This window comes from Hyperolius riggenbachi, chromosome 11 (assembly GCF_040937935.1).
Source record: "Hyperolius riggenbachi isolate aHypRig1 chromosome 11, aHypRig1.pri, whole genome shotgun sequence".
In the NCBI taxonomy this organism is placed as follows: domain Eukaryota; kingdom Metazoa; phylum Chordata; class Amphibia; order Anura; family Hyperoliidae; genus Hyperolius; species Hyperolius riggenbachi.
In genome coordinates, this window is record NC_090656.1 from 60,970,776 (window position 1) to 60,989,879 (window position 19,104).

Here is a 19,104-nt window from a genome sequence, read left to right on the forward strand (position 1 = left end):
ACAATTCTAGGTGGATATATACTCACAAACATAGGTTGCCCCTAGGCAACCACTCCATATGCAGGTGGGGAGAATTGGAACCTGACCCCACTCAGGTGTAAGATGTCGCTCTCTGTAGAAGAAATAAGGAAAAATCCTTGCCACCCCAGGTGGACCGTTTTGTATTTAAGGATGAGGATCAGAGGCGCCAAAAAGGATAAAATAATAATGGGTTAAAAACATTAGGGGGGAGCTATACTCACCACCCGTTTCACAGACCAAAAACCAATGGAGACCACAATATTTGGTCAAAGCATTCACAGTTTATTAGTACTCCCAGGTGCTACGCGTTTCTCGGGACTAACCCGCTTCCTCAGGCAAAATAGGAGTACAAGCTAAAAGATACAAAACAATAATGTACATAAACATAGGCCCCAAATGCTTGTAGACAATAAAACACAAAAATAAATATTCCACAGAAAAATGCAAATATCCATACGGGTATATAGTTAAAATCTCTGATCGTTAGTGTTCATTAGGATATCAATATATACATATACGTGTTGCAACATAATACCTATAACCCAAGCACATCAACTATATATCCCATAGACCACTATCAGTGGTTCTATTAACTATCAGCTTGTGGTATGTAATAGCCAAATAAGATGGTAATGGTCTATTGCAGGTTTGGTTTAGAGAGAATATTCCCCAGGTGTATCCTATACAATAATGCTACATATATATATATATATATATATACACATTTCTCTCTTGAAATCCTGTCTAGCATGAGCCGACCAGGCAAACTTACCAGTTGGGGGTCTGGAGCTAATATGAGCGCCTCAGTGGGGGAGCGAGGTGTGATAGGTCCCATATAAAGTGTCTAAGTGCGGAGAAAGCCGTCTCCGTACTGGTACCGTCAACTTCCGCCGCGCTAGGCGGAAGTGACACACATAGCGCATGCGCTGGGGCATAACGGCGCCATATTGGGAATGGGCGCTTGTGGGCAACACGAACGCCGCTCGTCAGCGGCTAATTGGCATTAATATAGCGTCCAATGTGGCGCTTAGATATACAAGTTAAAGGTGCTACTCACGCCTAAACACTGGTAAAATCAGGGTGTTTACACGTGTAAGTTCAACAGATAGTCCAGATGGTAAGGGCTCTGATAGGGGAGCATGGATCAATCACTAGATACTAATACTATGATAGGGGGGATTCTGATACATCTCCCTAGGCAAAACAATTACTTATTGTCATATATTTAGCCACAAATGCGTGATTTATGAATAAAAAAGCAAGGATCTCTTGATCTAAAAAAGCAAAGGCATGAAAAAGTATGTAGATCAGCATACATTTGGATACAGGTAGCATGAACAGAGATCTCATGATCTGTAAGGCGGAAAAGCATAAAGAACATAAAAAATGTATAGACCAGCATACATGTGGATATAAATCACATGGGACAATAGATTAGGAATACCCATGAGAAATTAGCATCGGTTAAAAACAAAATACCATCGGAAAAAATTGACAATAAAATAGAAATTAAAAATAAATATTAAAAAATAATTAATAAAACAACCTAAAATAGACAACCAGGGTCCTAATTACATCAGCGTGTAAAAAACAATAAGAGAGAGCACACATGTAATAAAACCTTAACGATCGTAGTGCGGATAAGGTACGCATGGATTCAATGTTGGGTATAACAACTCTCTTGTCTAGTCTAAAATGCTTTTTCCAACACCTCATTAAGGCCGTTAGGAACCAGACTTTTTAGGATATTGATCCAATAGATCTCCTTCTGGCGCAAGGCTTCAAACGTGTTGGGAATGTGTGGGGAAATCGCCTCTATAAAGGTGATACGAAATAACAGCGGATTGTGATCATGGTGAGTGCCAAAGTGTCTGGAGACGCTGTGAAGTGCTAGATTATTGATAATATTTCTCTTGTGTTGGCCGACCCTGCTGCGGGCCTCTTGGGTGGTGCGGCCCACATATTGGAGGCCGCACGGGCAGGAGATGAGATAGACAATGAACCGGGAATCACAGTTGATGTGTTGTTTAATAGGGTAAAGACTAGAGGTAACCACTGAACGAAAAGTGTTGGTCGCATTGACAAACTGGCAAGCTGTGCACCGAGGTTTATTACATGGATGGGAACCGGGTGTGATATTGCCTTTGGGCTGTGCATTCCTAAGCCTGCTGGGTGCAAGTAAATTGCGTAGATTAGGGGCCCTCCTGTACGTAAGTGATGGTCTATCTGGGATTGCCTGTTTCAGATAGGGGTCTTGAAGCAGGAGGTCCCACCTATTTTGCAGTACCGATCTAATGGTTTTATGTTGAGCACTGAATCTAGTGATGAAACGTGGAAATGGCATTTCTAGGGTAGTGATTGGTGTAGGTTTAATGGGGGCCTTTTGGGTGGCTTTAAATCTGGCATCTTTTAGTAGCTTATTAGGGTACTTACGTTCCTTGAACTTGTTTGTTAGAATTTTTGACTGTGAGCGGAAGTCCTCCTGATCTGTGCAGTTGCGGAATATACGTTTGTATTGACAGTAGGGGGTATTTATAGTCCAAGGTTTGTGGTGGTGACTATTGAAGTGGATGTAGTTGTTTGCATCCACCTTTTTAAAAAAGGTTTTGGTTTTTATTTTACCTCCGTCTATATATAAGGATAAGTCGAGAAATTCTATACTCGTGCAATGATGTTGAGCAGTAAATTGTAAACCCGCTGTATTATTGTTGAGATATTGAATAAACTGTATGATGCTATTGGAATCGCCATGCCATATAAAAATTAGATCATCGATGTATCTTTTATAAAAAATAATATTTTCACAAAAGGGGTGTTGAGGGTAGAACTTCAAGCGTTCTAAGAGGCCCATGGACAGATTGGCGAATGAAGGTGCGAACGAACTGCCCATGGCTGTTCCCGTCAGTTGATGGTAGTACTTGTTCTGAAAGCTAAAAGTATTATGTGTCAGGATGAACTCAGCACATTGCGTAATAAAGATTCTCTGAGCCGCCGGCATAAGTGGATTCGTATTCAAAAAATAGTCTATGGCCGTTAGTCCAAAATCATGGGGAATATTGGTATATAATGATGTTACATCGCAAGTGAGCCAGTGATAATTATCCTGCCAAACTATATCCTTTATCAACTGTATGAGATGCTGTGAGTCTTTAAGGTAAGATGGAAGTGACTGCACGTGAGGTTGGAGGTGATGATCAACAAAGATTGACAGATTACTTGTAGTAGAATCTATACCTGATATAATTGGTCTACCTGGTGGTTTACTGAGTGTTTTGTGAATTTTAGGCAGATAATAGAAAAACGGAATTCTGGGATGTTGGTTAATGAGGAAAGTTCTCTCACTTTTCGTGAGAATGCCCTTAAAATAGTGTTCGTTTATGAAAGCTTTAAGTATACTGTTATATTCCTCTGTTGGATCGTGATCCAGGACGGCATAATGCTGGGGGTTGTCTAACAGACGAGAAGCCTCCTCCAAGTAATCTGTTCGATTGAGTAGGACAACTCCCCCACCTTTGTCCGCAGGTTTGATAACTATGTCATGCATTGATTTAAGTCTGTGGAGAGCAGATTGTTCTGCATGTGTGAGGTTGGAGGAGGGAGGGTCATGTAGGTTGATTTTCAGGAGGTCTTCTAGCACTAGGTCGTGGAAGGATTGTAAAAGATGGCCTTTGGACGCTGTGGGATAAAACCTTGAGCGTCCCTTCAGTTGAGTGGTAATAAACCTCTCAGTGGAGACCTCCCCTGGGTTTATAATGATGAGTGGTGTTGATGGATCGTCCGTAATGATCAAGTCATTATCAAAGCTTGCAGATGTGTCTGCAAGCGGCTCAGAGAATCTTTATTACGCAATGTGCTGAGTTCATCCTGACACATAATACTTTTAGCTTTCAGAACAAGTACTACCATCAACTGACGGGAACAGCCATGGGCAGTTCGTTCGCACCTTCATTCGCCAATCTGTCCATGGGCCTCTTAGAACGCTTGAAGTTCTACCCTCAACACCCCTTTTGTGAAAATATTATTTTTTATAAAAGATACATCGATGATCTAATTTTTATATGGCATGGCGATTCCAATAGCATCATACAGTTTATTCAATATCTCAACAATAATACAGCGGGTTTACAATTTACTGCTCAACATCATTGCACGAGTATAGAATTTCTCGACTTATCCTTATATATAGACGGAGGTAAAATAAAAACCAAAACCTTTTTTAAAAAGGTGGATGCAAACAACTACATCCACTTCAATAGTCACCACCACAAACCTTGGACTATAAATACCCCCTACTGTCAATACAAACGTATATTCCGCAACTGCACAGATCAGGAGGACTTCCGCTCAGTCAAAAATTCTAACAAACAAGTTCAAGGAACGTAAGTACCCTAATAAGCTACTAAAAGATGCCAGATTTAAAGCCACCCAAAAGGCCCCCATTAAACCTACACCAATCACTACCCTAGAAATGCCATTTCCACGTTTCATCACTAGATTCAGTGCTCAACATAAAACCATTAGATCGGTACTGCAAAATAGGTGGGACCTCCTGCTTCAAGACCCCTATCTGAAACAGGCAATCCCAGATAGACCATCACTTACGTACAGGAGGGCCCCTAATCTACGCAATTTACTTGCACCCAGCAGGCTTAGGAATGCACAGCCCAAAGGCAATATCACACCCGGTTCCCATCCATGTAATAAACCTCGGTGCACAGCTTGCCAGTTTGTCAATGCGACCAACACTTTTCGTTCAGTGGTTACCTCTAGTCTTTACCCTATTAAACAACACATCAACTGTGATTCCCGGTTCATTGTCTATCTCATCTCCTGCCCGTGCGGCCTCCAATATGTGGGCCGCACCACCCAAGAGGCCCGCAGCAGGGTCGGCCAACACAAGAGAAATATTATCAATAATCTAGCACTTCACAGCGTCTCCAGACACTTTGGCACTCACCATGATCACAATCCGCTGTTATTTCGTATCACCTTTATAGAGGCGATTTCCCCACACATTCCCAACACGTTTGAAGCCTTGCGCCAGAAGGAGATCTATTGGATCAATATCCTAAAAAGTCTGGTTCCTAACGGCCTTAATGAGGTGTTGGAAAAAGCATTTTAGACTAGACAAGAGAGTTGTTATACCCAACATTGAATCCATGCGTACCTTATCCGCACTACGATCGTTAAGGTTTTATTACATGTGTGCTCTCTCTTATTGTTTTTTACACGCTGATGTAATTAGGACCCTGGTTGTCTATTTTAGGTTGTTTTATTAATTATTTTTTAATATTTATTTTTAATTTCTATTTTATTGTCAATTTTTTCCGATGGTATTTTGTTTTTAACCGATGCTAATTTCTCATGGGTATTCCTAATCTATTGTCCCATGTGATTTATATCCACATGTATGCTGGTCTATACATTTTTTATGTTCTTTATGCTTTTCCGCCTTACAGATCATGAGATCTCTGTTCATGCTACCTGTATCCAAATGTATGCTGATCTACATACTTTTTCATGCCTTTGCTTTTTTAGATCAAGAGATCCTTGCTTTTTTATTCATAAATCACGCATTTGTGGCTAAATATATGACAATAAGTAATTGTTTTGCCTAGGGAGATGTATCAGAATCCCCCCTATCATAGTATTAGTATCTAGTGATTGATCCATGCTCCCCTATCAGAGCCCTTACCATCTGGACTATCTGTTGAACTTACACGTGTAAACACCCTGATTTTACCAGTGTTTAGGCGTGAGTAGCACCTTTAACTTGTATATCTAAGCGCCACATTGGACGCTATATTAATGCCAATTAGCCGCTGACGAGCGGCGTTCGTGTTGCCCACAAGCGCCCATTCCCAATATGGCGCCGTTATGCCCCAGCGCATGCGCTATGTGTGTCACTTCCGCCTAGCGCGGCGGAAGTTGACGGTACCAGTACGGAGACGGCTTTCTCCGCACTTAGACACTTTATATGGGACCTATCACACCTCGCTCCCCCACTGAGGCGCTCATATTAGCTCCAGACCCCCAACTGGTAAGTTTGCCTGGTCGGCTCATGCTAGACAGGATTTCAAGAGAGAAATGTGTATATATATATATATATATATATATGTAGCATTATTGTATAGGATACACCTGGGGAATATTCTCTCTAAACCAAACCTGCAATAGACCATTACCATCTTATTTGGCTATTACATACCACAAGCTGATAGTTAATAGAACCACTGATAGTGGTCTATGGGATATATAGTTGATGTGCTTGGGTTATAGGTATTATGTTGCAACACGTATATGTATATATTGATATCCTAATGAACACTAACGATCAGAGATTTTAACTATATACCCGTATGGATATTTGCATTTTTCTGTGGAATATTTATTTTTGTGTTTTATTGTCTACAAGCATTTGGGGCCTATGTTTATGTACATTATTGTTTTGTATCTTTTAGCTTGTACTCCTATTTTGCCTGAGGAAGCGGGTTAGTCCCGAGAAACGCGTAGCACCTGGGAGTACTAATAAACTGTGAATGCTTTGACCAAATATTGTGGTCTCCATTGGTTTTTGGTCTGTGAAACGGGTGGTGAGTATAGCTCCCCCCTAATGTTTTTAACCCATTATTATTTTATCCTTTTTGGCGCCTCTGATCCTCATCCTTAAATACAAAGTGCTAGCTGCGTCCAGCAAAAAAAATTAAACCGGCCCAGCGTTCGGGGTTACCGCCAAGGAGGTTAAAGGGAATCTGAAGTTAAAATAAACTTACGATATAATGAATTGTATGTGTAGTACAGCTAAGAAATAGAACATTTTGTAGGAAAAGGGTCTCATCTGGTTTCCAGTACAGGAAGAGTTAAACTTCAGTTCTCTATGCAAAAGACCTTCTCTGAGCTGACAGTCCTATTTTCTGAAGCACTTGTACATTAAAGAAACAGTAAAAAAAACAGATTCAGATGAGATTTTACTGCAGGGGAATTTAAAGGGTCATTAGCTCTGCTCTGTGTCATAGTTTAAAATGCAGAGTGCTGTTTGCATCATTGTAAACTGCAAATATGACAATGTTCCCACCCCAGCTTCAGTGTCTAACACTTTTCCTGAGTAATTCTAAGGAGGAACTCATATGAGCTGGGTGCTATTGCGCACTTTTTTATGCACTTGTATGTTGTTAAAGGAAAATAAACTTACACATGAGACATTCTCCATTGAGTGCCAAAAACGTAGAAATCTTTATTCACTTGGTCAAGGACTTTTCTCAGCCAGCCTATAGAGTCTGCAACTAACACAGGCCCTGCACAGCAGTAGAAAAGTGAATTTCTCCTGGGTGCAGGAAACTTTTAAATCCTAATTAATTAATATGATAAAATATTCCTCCTTTTGGGCAGTCCTTTCTGGTAAGTCCAACCAGCATATTCAGTTCTCCTTTTTGGGTGGGGTCGCTTGACTCCTCTCTGTCCTGAAAGTCAGCCTTTCAAGGAGGTCCCCTGAAGCAATATCCTCAGTTTCGTTTCCTTCAAAGTCACCCCCACCTTCAGAAAACTGGCTCAGACTGCTTTTCAAAGAGTAGTTTCTTCTGTGCCTAGTACACCATGACACTGAGGGGGAAGGGAGGTGTTCTGGAATTTCACTGCAAAGGACATAGGAAGCTGTGCACAGTAAATGGTTCAAAAAACATATATAACATATATTCAGTGATATTGCGATAACTTTTAGGGTAATAATAATCCTATTACTTAAAGTGTCACTCTAACACACTGGTCTGATTCTGTGCATGTGGTCCTTATAGCCACGTGAGGATATGAAGGATATACATAAAGGTTAACAGATTAATTATAAATTTCCATAATTCTTTCCACAATGTATATCTACATTTTATTAATGTGTTCATTAAGTTATCTTTTTGAGAAAAAAATTAAGCTTTTAGCAGCTTGAGTTACTGAACCCAGACACTCAGTTTGGTTTCTAGTGCTTTTTCCCCTGATAGGAGAAATCTGTACATGGTGTAATTAATGCTTACCTCATACACTTGTGTTTATCACAGGACAATCACTTCAACAACACTCCTCTGGAAAATAACATCCCGGTAATTCTGGCCATGCTGGGTGTCTGGTACATCAACTTCTACGGGTGTGAGACTCAAGCCCTGCTGCCGTACGACCAGTACATGCACCGCTTTGCTGCCTACTTCCAGCAGGTCTGTAGCCTCTACAATCTCCATCTGTCGCTGACTAGAATCAATACGAGTTGATCCGGAATGCAGAATTTTTGTCTTTTTGTAGGGTGACATGGAATCTAACGGTAAATACATCACCAAGTCAGGCACTCGCGTCGACTACAACACTGGGCCTGTAGTGTGGGGAGAGCCTGGGACTAACGGCCAGCATGCCTTCTATCAGCTTATACATCAAGGTAAGTGTGTGCACGGAAATGTCTAGAGGAATCGCTGTTGGCAATGTTCACTCAAAATATGATCCATTTAGGCTAGGCCCACACTTGTCCGTTTTTGTAAACCCTTTTTTTCCCTCAGTTATGAGAGAAATGGCCTGTTTTGCAGCTATGTTTCCAGTCTGTGGAAACATCCCCAGCCATGTGGGGTGGGGGAGGGGAGAGGGGGGGTAGCAGCACCTGTCATGTATTTTAAATATTAGTGATATAACAGCATAGTTTATTCAAAAGGAAGCACAGTGGTTGGTTTTTATTTTTTGCCCATTTTATGAAGATGTGGTGGTAAATACACCTGGCCATCTAGTAGGTGCATGAATCTTATGTTTCTAATTCCCTATACAGTACTGACCTCAAAGCGATCGCTAGATTAGTGGAAGGTCACACTGGTACACTTTCAGTTTTCATTGGCCAATGTTACCACATCCCTCCATCCATGTAGTATGAGGGCCAACAGATTTTGAACACTATGAATAGGTAAGGTCTCCTGCTACATGGAAGTGGTAAAAAACAAACAAAAAAAACCCCAAAGAAAATTGGATGTGTACGCACCCTAACTAATGACGTGTGCCCTAGTACAACCTATACTTTGGTATTTGACTCCCCACTCATCTGATGTGCTGTTAGCATCTGCAAAGTATACTACAGCTTTAAAGCACTTTTTAGGCCAGTATAAAAACGTGTATATAACCTATGCAGAAGCAAACTCAGACTAGGTACACTTGGATGGAAAAAAATAAATATGTATGTTTTTGGTCTTTAGGAACTCGCATGATTCCCTGTGACTTCCTCATCCCAGTCCAGAGCCAGAATCCCATCAGGAATTGCCTTCATCACAACGTGAGCCACAGATACTTTGTTTTGCTTGCTGCTTCTGTAGCCGTTATGGCGGGCCATTTGCTTGCTGCTGCTTCTGTAGCCGTTATGGCGGGCCATTTGCTTGCTGCTGCTTCTGTAGCCGTTATGGCGGGCCATTTGCTTGCTGCTGCTTCTGTAGCCGTTATGGCGGGCCATTTGCTTGCTGCTGCTTCTGTAGCCGTTATGGCGGGCCATTTGCTTGCTGCTGCTTCTGTAGCCGTTATGGCGGGCCATTTGCTTGCTGCTGCTTCTGTAGCCGTTATGGCGGGCCATTTGCTTGCTGCTGCTTCTGTAGCCGTTATGGCGGGCCATTTGCTTGCTGCTGCTTCTGTAGCCGTTATGGCGGGCCATTTGCTTGCTGCTGCTTCTGTAGCCGTTATGGCGGGCCATTTGCTTGCTGCTGCTTCTGTAGCCGTTATGGCGGGCCATTTGCTTGCTGCTGCTTCTGTAGCCGTTATGGCGGGCCATTTGCTTGCTGCTGCTTCTGTAGCCGTTATGGCGGGCCATTTGCTTGCTGCTTCTGTAGCCGTTATGGCAGGCCTTCTGATAGGGTTTTCAGCTTATGAGGAAGTGCGAGAGTTCCAATGTCTTTGCCAAGTGTTGCAGATCTGCCACAAAGAGGCACTGTAGTGACATATAGTAGAACGCAGTAAACCTTAATCAGGATACCAACTTTTATTGTAACTATCCTGGTATATGCATCAGAAGCACTTCCTATAATCTATATATTGCGATGTAACTCCACCCTCCCAGTGATGTCTTAGCCTAGGTTGTTTAGCTAGGAGTATTCTTCTTCTGGGAGAGCAGGCATTATTTTCACTGGCTTTGGAATTCTCAAACATTCCACAGAGCTGCGCCAGAACTTAAGATGTTGCCACCTGTGATTCTGAAATGAAAATTCAGAATGAATGTGGGTGTAAAAAAAAACAAAAAAACCAGACTGAATACAATATGCATTAAGTTGTTTTCACTATAGTTCCACTTAAACTTTTTTTTTTTTTTTTTTTCTTCTGCATTTTCTTAGATACTGTTGGCCAACTTCCTTGCCCAGACAGAGGCCCTGATGAAGGGCAAGACCACCGAAGAAGCCAAGGCTGAGCTGCAGGCCTCTGGACTGAGCGGGGAGGCACTAGAGAAACTTCTGCCACATAAGGTAGTTCCTTTGTAAAATACCTTAAGGCGTGAGATGCACTGTGCGCTTTGTGATTGCTTTTCTGACATCAGTGCAGTCTGAGGTTGTGGTGTGTTTTTTTTTTTTTTTTTTTTTTTTTTTTTTTTTCTTTATGCAAGTTAAAGGGGTACTACAGCAAAAACTGTAACCTTAAAAATATGTGCAAACATACAAATAAGGAGTAAAATGAGCCATAAATTACTTTTTTTCCTAGAATGCTGTCACTTACAGTAGGCAGTAGAAATCTGACAAGTGACAGGTTTTGGACTAGTCCTTCTCTTGATGGAGTCTCAGCAAGGCTTTTATTCTTTATAAAGATATTCCCGGAAAAGGATTTGAACAATGATGCTGGCCAGCTTCCCTGCTCACTACAGTTTTTGGCAGTTGGACAGAGCAACTGCCATTCACTAAGTGCTTTTGAAAATGTATATCTGAGAATCCCCTATAAGGAGATGGACTAGTCGAAATCTGACAGTAGTGACAGGCTTTGTAGTACAGTACCTACTGTAAGTGACAGCAACATAGAAAAGTAATTTATGGCTCATATTTTACTCAGGAAAAAAATTTACTTTTTATTTGTATATGTTTGCACATATATTAAATTTTATGGGGTGTGTTCAGCGCTGATGGTCTGAAAAGCGCTCAGAGCGTACAGTGTCTCAGGCCTTACAAATATCTTTGATAAATTACCACCACGACACTGCGCTCACAGCTTCAGAGTTGTCTTGTTCCAAAGTTGTCACTCAAACATACAAGGGAAAACAAAGAGACATAGCATAATACTGTTTATGTCTCTTTGTTTTCCCTTGTATGTTTGAGTGACAACTTTGGAACAAGACAACTCTGAAGCTGTGAGCGCAGTGTCGTGGTGGTAATTTATTGGAATACATCTTATGCTTGGTGACTGACGCTGCGATCCAGAGAACTCTTTTGCTGGTTAAGTAATAGACTGGTTAATGATACTAATACTGGGACATTAATTGAGTGAGCGCACGAATACATTGGTTTTCAAATATCTTTGATAGTCTTTGTTACTTCACACAGATTTGAAATCTTGCAATTTGTTGCCGCTGTGTATGCAAACATAATGTACTTTTTGTCCCAGGGTAAAAAAAGTGTGTGTGTGTGTGTTTTTTTTTCTTCTTCCTGTAAGTGATTACTTTTCTGAGTTTTCTCCTTTGTAGCAATGTGTTGTGCATCTTAATCTGGGAGAATTGCACTTCTTACAATGCAATTTTTTAAAAATTATTTGAGGGTGATAGTGGTCTTCTAAAGAATCTGCATTGAAAAAAAAAGGGCCGGGTGTTCTTACCTCAGAAGGGGAAGCCTCTGGATCGGATTGAGGCTTCCCCGGCTGCCCTCTGTCTCACGGTAGTCTCTCTGGGTGGCAGCCATGTACATATTTACCTTCCTGTCTCCAGAGCAGGTGCAGTAGCGGGCTCGGGATCAGGCGGAGAAACCTGATAAAAGTTGGATCTGCTCTACTGCGCAGGTGTGTTGCCTGCACAGTAGTGGGCCTGACTGGGATCTGCTATTTCCACCTGAGAGCTACTACTGTGCCTGTGCTGGATTCGGGGAAATTGTCTGCTGTGGCTTTGGAGGGGCCCAGCGAGACCACTGTGGGATGGGGGAAGCCTAAATCTGATCCAGAGGCTTCCCCCTCCCGTGGTAAGTTACCTCCACCCCTGGGGGGCATTTTTTCAATAGCCTTATTAAGTAGTTCTGGTTCAAATGTTTTTAACCTCCTTCAGGTTCTTGACACTTTTTTTTTTGTTTGTTTTTTTTTTTTTTATTTTCACTCTAGCTGTTACTTTTGATACAGCAGTAACTTTCTTTACTTACACCAGAAATATATATATATATATATATATATATATATATATATATCTCTTTGGCCCTTCCCTCTTAAAATGATACCACATGTACCTAATTTCATTACTCTGTACATGTGGTGGACAGTTCTCCCCAGCCTGCGAGTTTTGCAGCGATTGGATGTGACAATTCAGGGACTTGAGTGCTGTACAGATGCATCGCTAGGCAGAGCAACACATCTATACAGCATTTGGGCCCAAACTGCCCCCTGTAGTGATCGTTTGCCTAGGGTGACAGTCATTAAACAGATAGTATTACAGGGTTTTTTTAGCTGCTTTATTGGGCAATCTGAATTTTTCCTAAGGTGTTTCACTTTTACTGTTCCATAAAAATGTCTTATTTTCACAGGTCTTCGAAGGAAATCGACCCACAAATTCCATTGTCTTCGACAAACTTGATCCATTCACCTTGGGCGCTCTGATTGGTATGCTTTTTTTTTTTTTTTTTTTTTTTTTTTTTAAATACCTAGTGAAAAGTGAGGTGTGGAAACATTTTCACTCTTAACATTTAGCTCTTACCAAATAATGTAAAGTGAACGCTAAAAACGCAACAAATATTTGATTTACACCACTGTGATCAAAGTACAGCCATCTAGTGTTTGGGTTGAAGGCTCTACAGATCATCTCCAGATTTTTGAAGTGAAGTATGTTGATCTTGATCTGCAGGCAATTTCCTTGACCACACTGCCTGTGGTTCTCACTGTTGCCCATTTCTTTGTACTTAAGAGCTTGAACTGCACATCTGAAAACCCCAGTCTGTGTTTACAAACTTTGCCTGGAAGAGGCCTTGCTTATGTAGATCACTACCTTGTCTAGTTGCTGTGCTCAGACTTTTTAAACAATGGCAGTTGCCTGGCAGTCCTGATGCTCTACATTGAATACTTTAAGCCATAGACCCTGAGCAAGCATGCAGCAGATCAGGTGTGTCCAACATTGTCAGATTAGCTATATGCTTGTTTCTGGTGTTTTTCACACTACTGCAGCCAAATAGACCAGCAGGACAGCCAGGCAATGTGCATTGTTTAAAAGGAAATGAATAAGACAGCCTCCATATTCCTCTCTCTCTCTCCAATATATCCTTTAATGTCCATGTTTTTGCTTTACTGTCTATTGGTGGTTGTTGTATGTTAATCTTGCAACGTTATTTACTTTTTTTTTTTTTTTTTTTTTTTTTTCTTCCCTTTTTGCCAGCCATGTATGAACATAAAATCTTTGTGCAAGGAGTTGTGTGGGATATTAACAGCTATGACCAGTGGGGGTGAGTATGCCGGGCATTCTCTCTTCTGTGAGAATGGGAACCAGCGGTAGATCACGTGTATTTGCCAATGTGTGTTTACTATAAATACGGTATAGTAAACTCCAAGGGACCAGGAAAAGGGGTTTGCTATATCAAATTTTCCTAGAAATGACCCAGCATGCCCTGGTACATTCTCTGCTGTAAAGGAGCAACTCTATCCTCCCATTAGAGGTATAGTACAGGCGCTTGCACATTTGGTGGACTAAAAGGTTAAGTATACCTTAGGGCTGCATAGCCAGGCTGAACAAATTGCTGGTACGATATCCAGGGCTCCTTAAAAATTGTAGCTACTCTTCCTGAGAGTGGGTCCCGATGCCTCCGTGGGCAGGACCTGCAGCAGACTTCATACTGACAAATGACACTTGCGCCACCCACTTTTTACTATATCCAGAGTCCGCATTCCATAGGGGGCCAAGAAAAACTTTCTTACTATAACAGACATTTTATTATATCAGGGTTTACAATAACAGGTGTTCCCATAGACTTCTAATGGAGATTGGCTGGGACCTGGAGAGGTAGTTTACTATACCAGAGTTTTATAGCCAGATTATATTGTAATTGCCACCGAATGTCAGTAATTCCAGTTGTATGTCCTGCCCCACCTTTACAAGAAAGTGCTCCAACTGTCTGCATGCAACAAGTGTGGGAGGGGGAGCCCGATTATTTAATTCCTCATGCGTGTTGCATTTGTATAATGAAAAAAATGTAATAAGGCATATTTTTTCCATCATCAGGGTGGAGCTCGGGAAACAACTGGCCAAGAAGATTGAGCCTGAACTTGAGGGTGATGCCCCCGTCACCTCTCACGATTCTTCCACCAACGGCCTCATCAGCTTCATCAAGAAGCACAGACTCTGAATGGTTATTCCCTGAAGGCTCCGATGTCCCTTCTGTCCTTGGCTTTAGCAAAAGGCACTTTCCTGACTGTCTGTTCTTCATGTTTGTGAACCTTGTGCGTCTTCTCATGGAAACCCAGATGACTGCTTTTGTGTTGTGTGTAGATGTTGCTGTTCCAGAATACAGGTCTAATCTAAGGACTCGCTGGCCTCTCACTGCAGGCAACACAGGGCTCTTGTGTCTCTCAGGCACTTAGAAACGTCTCCTCCATGCACTGTTCTGTACAAACTGGAGTTTACACAATAAAAACAAGTCAAAAATCAAAAATTGCTTATTGCATTTTCCTATTTATTATTATGCACCATTATATTAGCTAGCGCCATACAAAACAAATAGTGGGGAGCATAGATGAAAACGCCCAAAACTCTGTACGATCTGTTTACAAAGTACATGCATAGCTCGTGTGTTTAAGACCTCCTTTATACTGGTAATGTTCATATGATAAATTAAAAAACACAAACAAAACTAGGAGGTCCCTGCCCTTGTGATTACAATCTAGAGGATAGTGGGTTGGAGATACTAGGGGAAGAGATAAAGGCATTAGCAGATGACACAATGAAGAGAAATTCTGGCCTGAAGGAGGAAGCGCTCTAGTGAGTTGTGGAACGCAGCCAACACTTTGCCTGTTACATGAATGGAACGCAAAGGATCCCACGGACTTATGGGTAAATGTAACCCCGTCCCCGTGGTCACACCTGGTGTAATCAAATTTTACCATTTCAATTCCAAACTGCTATGAACTCGTAGCCACTCAGAAGCTCATCACTGCTTCTCACAATTCACAGGATGAATACTGGGGAGAGGGTGAAGCAGTAGACTCTGTATCTCTGGAACCAGCTGTGGTTAAAACACCCCATTATTTTAGCGCTGAGGATGCGGGAAAGTTATTAAAAGCAGTTAATGATTCTGAACAGATACAAGAGGATCTCCCCTCCGTATCTGCTCAGGATTTTTATAGGTGTCTGTAAATTCTATAGGCAAGGTCCTTTTGATAAATCTTCTGAACATGCAGATTGGCAGTCAGTAAAAAGTTCCATCATATAGCTTTCTTAGAACAGAGAGAAACACAATGAATACAGGAAACAACAATCCCATAGATCTTCAAATCATTCTACAGACAGTGACATCTTGTGATTGCTTTACTATACTGCAGTAAGTAATGTTACTACCAACACCTTTCCTATAAATCTGTTAAGAATATTATGTCTCAGTGGAAATATCCTGAAATATTTTTTTCATACCTAGGGCCTTGTAAGAGAAGGTTCCCATTCAAGCAGGAAGATGAGGCCCCATGGGCAAAGTGTCCTAAGTTGAACTTGCCACTAACTTAATATTTAAAGGATTCTAAACTTTTGTTTGAAGACGCAGGGGCTCTAGAAGATAGAGGCAGGAACCTAAGGGCTTTGGACTCCCGTAGCTTTTTCCTTAAAATCGGCTATTTTGTCTTCTGTCTAGCCAGGAATCTAGACAAATGGAAGATTCATTCCCCTCCCAGGCATATTCCTAATCAAAGTACAAACTGTGCCATGGAATTTCAGGGTTAATCGTCTGGAAAGGACCTGGTCTAGGAAGATCGAACAAGGGGAAGATCTCTAGATAAAGGGAAAAGGGTAGTACATAGGCATTTTCAGAGTAGGCAGGGGGTTACCTGTAAAGACTAGGGTGGTAGAGGTCCGACCAGGAGGTGGACTTACAACACGGGTAGGTCAGCCCTTCTATTTAACAGACCTCAGGCCCCTACTCCTAAGCCAGGGAAATGACCAGCAGATTCTGGTTGGGGGAGTTACTCCATTTCGTTCGTTCTCATTTTTTTTCCAGATGGGAATACATATAATACCTTATCCAGTGTAGGTACAGGATAGTTTTCGGTCTATCCCCATTCACCGCTACTCCCAGGGACCCTGATGAGGCAGAAGCCTTAACAGAATAGATTTCACTATTGGAAAGGCATGTCATTCGAAGATTGCAGATTCAGGAGCACTTCAATGGGTTTACTCTAAGGTCTTTATCATTCGAAAAGGCCTTGGGCAAGTTCTGAATGATCTTGAACGCCGGAAGGACGTGCAGTAGTGAGTGGTGGAACGCGTATTACAGCAGTGACACACATAGGACCCCGAACTTCTGGGTAAGTCAACCCCCCCCCCCTTATCCCACGGGCACAGGTGCCTTAATTAACCTATATTAGTATTCCGAATTCAAATACTTCAGTACTTAAAAGCCCATCCCCGGCCATGAATAAGTGCCAGTAATAGGTGTAACCGGCAATAGGCGGGAATAGGAGAAGCCACTAATAGGTGGCTGCAGTATAGGTAGCCAGGGTAGGTTCAGCCAGTAATAGGTGGCCGGGGTATAGGTAGCCAGGACAGGTGCACCATGCAGACAGTAATGGGTAGTCAGGATAGGTGCAGTCTGTAATAGGTGGTCGCAGCATAGGTAGCCAGGGACAGGTGTATCTAGAATGGGTGCCTGCAGTATAGAGGGCAAGGTGGGACACAGTGGCCGGGTGAAACAAATATACTGCTGGGGATCCTGCACGTGTACTTCCTTCTTCATCCTGTCGTTGTGTTCCATCTCCTTGTAACAGTGCCCAGGGGGCACGGTTATAGGGATTTGGAACACAAGAACCGGAAGAAGTAAGCGATACACGTGCGCAGTATCCCTGGCAAGTGAGGATCTGTTTCACCCCACCACTGTTTGTGCTCCTTCTAGTGTCACATCCCGCCGCTGCTGCCCCCCCCCCCCATGCGGAAACCAGTAAAATGTGAATGTGCATGGTATGATTACCATGCATAATAAAACCGCGGTATACTGTGGTAACCCTACTCAGACTGGTTTTGCTGGCATTGCTATGGGATATGTTGGAGGAAAAGGTTCTTCCACTGGAAAAGAAGCTAGAGGTTAGAGACTCATCCACGAGATTGAGGCATTTCAGACCACACCCAGTGTATATCTCCAAGACACCATGTACCTGCTGGATCAAATGTCCCTGAACTTTCCTGCAGTAGAGTGGGCACAGGTGCATTCATAGGAATTTTAGACATGGCTCCTGTCTGAGGCATACGAGAGATATCGGCGTGGGAGACTTGTGCAGCAGCAGGATCAGCCATATACCGGCTGTATCCTGCTCCCAAGTCCCGGCCGTGTTAAATACTATTCCCTCTCCAGGCCGCCATGGATGGTGGGGAATGAAATAATTCGTATAGTGTTTTAAAAGTAACTTCAGCTCTGTCTTCTGACTGTGCCAAAGTTACTCCCTGTGCACTGCTATAGCCGTAATTCCTATTACGGCCTATGGTGGCGCTGGCTGTGCCCTAGTCTCCAGCGCTGGATTCAGCGTGTTCGTCTGAGGATTATCAATTCAAATCTGGTTAGTCCTCCAAGGCATGTCATTCATTCACTGCAGTGGTGGATCGACTCGCACAGGTTAACTCAGTTGACCTTAGATTCAGAATGCTCCACTGAAAGTCTGTACGGATGCCAGTGCTTGGGGATGGGAAGGTGCATTGCTTAGGCCATCAAGTACAGGGCAAATGGAGACCAGAGATGATTTAGAGATCCTCAAACTTCAGAGAATTAGTGTTGGTCAGGCTAGGTCTATGGGGGCTTCTAAGCCAAATTACAAAAGCATAGTTTATCTTCTCTGACAATCCAGTCAGTGTCCTATATAAGAAAGCAGGGAATGGAGGGGGGGAGTTCAGGGTCTCGGCACCCTGTCTCTTGAAATGTTTTGGGCAGAGGACATGGTATCCATGACAGCAGACATTCAGGGGGACATTAATTAATCTGTAGCCAGAACCCAGCCAGTACCAGAATATTGAGTGCCTCCATGGGACCTATTGGTTTCGATTTTAGATTTGTTTTGTTTATGTCTATTGGAACTTCAAAAATACGATACTTTAAGTGTTTTTGGAACCTTTTTTTTTGAACTATAAGACACACCCAGGTTTAGAGGACAAAGGCTAGGTAAAAAAAAAAATTATTCTAAATCTGGTACACTAACCACCTCATTAAAAAATTCCTGCTTGGAATCATACAATTACCAGTAACCAATACATATTTTCTTGTTAGAAATAATGAACAGCCTCTGGGCCAGCAGACCAAGTTGACACTGACCTATACTTTTTTTTTTTTTTTTACCTTTTGGCATAGGTGTCTACATATTTACTCCACTTCCCTCTATACTGTAACAATGCAAGCTAAGCAAGGGAGATATGTCCACTCAACATTATTTGGCTAGAAAGCAAACTATTCAACATACACTGGATGTCATTTAGGCCTGGAACCCACTGCAAAACGCAATTGCTAATCACAATTGCTAGCGAAGCGATTTTCATGAGCGTTTTAGGGAGCGATTTTAAAGTGTAGCATTTTGCCAGTGGTTGTGTTGCAATTAGAGTTTTAAAGTCTGATTGGTCCTTTCAATTTTAATTTTGTTAGTGTGCAGTAACTTCAAAACGCTAGCAAAATCACTCCGTGCAAGTTTGTGATGAGCGATTACGCCAGTGATTATATACTTTACATTGAAGCGCTAACAAAATGCTGC

General features: G+C 42.1%; 1 protein-coding gene across 1 annotated transcript in view; it reads left to right on the plus strand.

Annotated features, from left to right (window-relative positions):
* GPI (glucose-6-phosphate isomerase) overlaps nucleotides 1–14,828 on the plus strand; it is a 58,922-nt gene extending 44,094 nt beyond the window's left edge. Inside the window, exons 12-18 of the mRNA XM_068261550.1 lie at nucleotides 8,067–8,219; nucleotides 8,305–8,434; nucleotides 9,231–9,307; nucleotides 10,350–10,478; nucleotides 12,717–12,792; nucleotides 13,559–13,625; nucleotides 14,399–14,828. Coding sequence (XP_068117651.1) covers nucleotides 8,067–8,219; nucleotides 8,305–8,434; nucleotides 9,231–9,307; nucleotides 10,350–10,478; nucleotides 12,717–12,792; nucleotides 13,559–13,625; nucleotides 14,399–14,522 — 756 coding nt within the window. The 3' untranslated portion in view covers nucleotides 14,523–14,828. The remainder of the gene's footprint in view (nucleotides 1–8,066; nucleotides 8,220–8,304; nucleotides 8,435–9,230; nucleotides 9,308–10,349; nucleotides 10,479–12,716; nucleotides 12,793–13,558; nucleotides 13,626–14,398) is intronic.
* The last annotated feature ends 4,276 nt before the right edge of the window (nucleotides 14,829–19,104 follow it).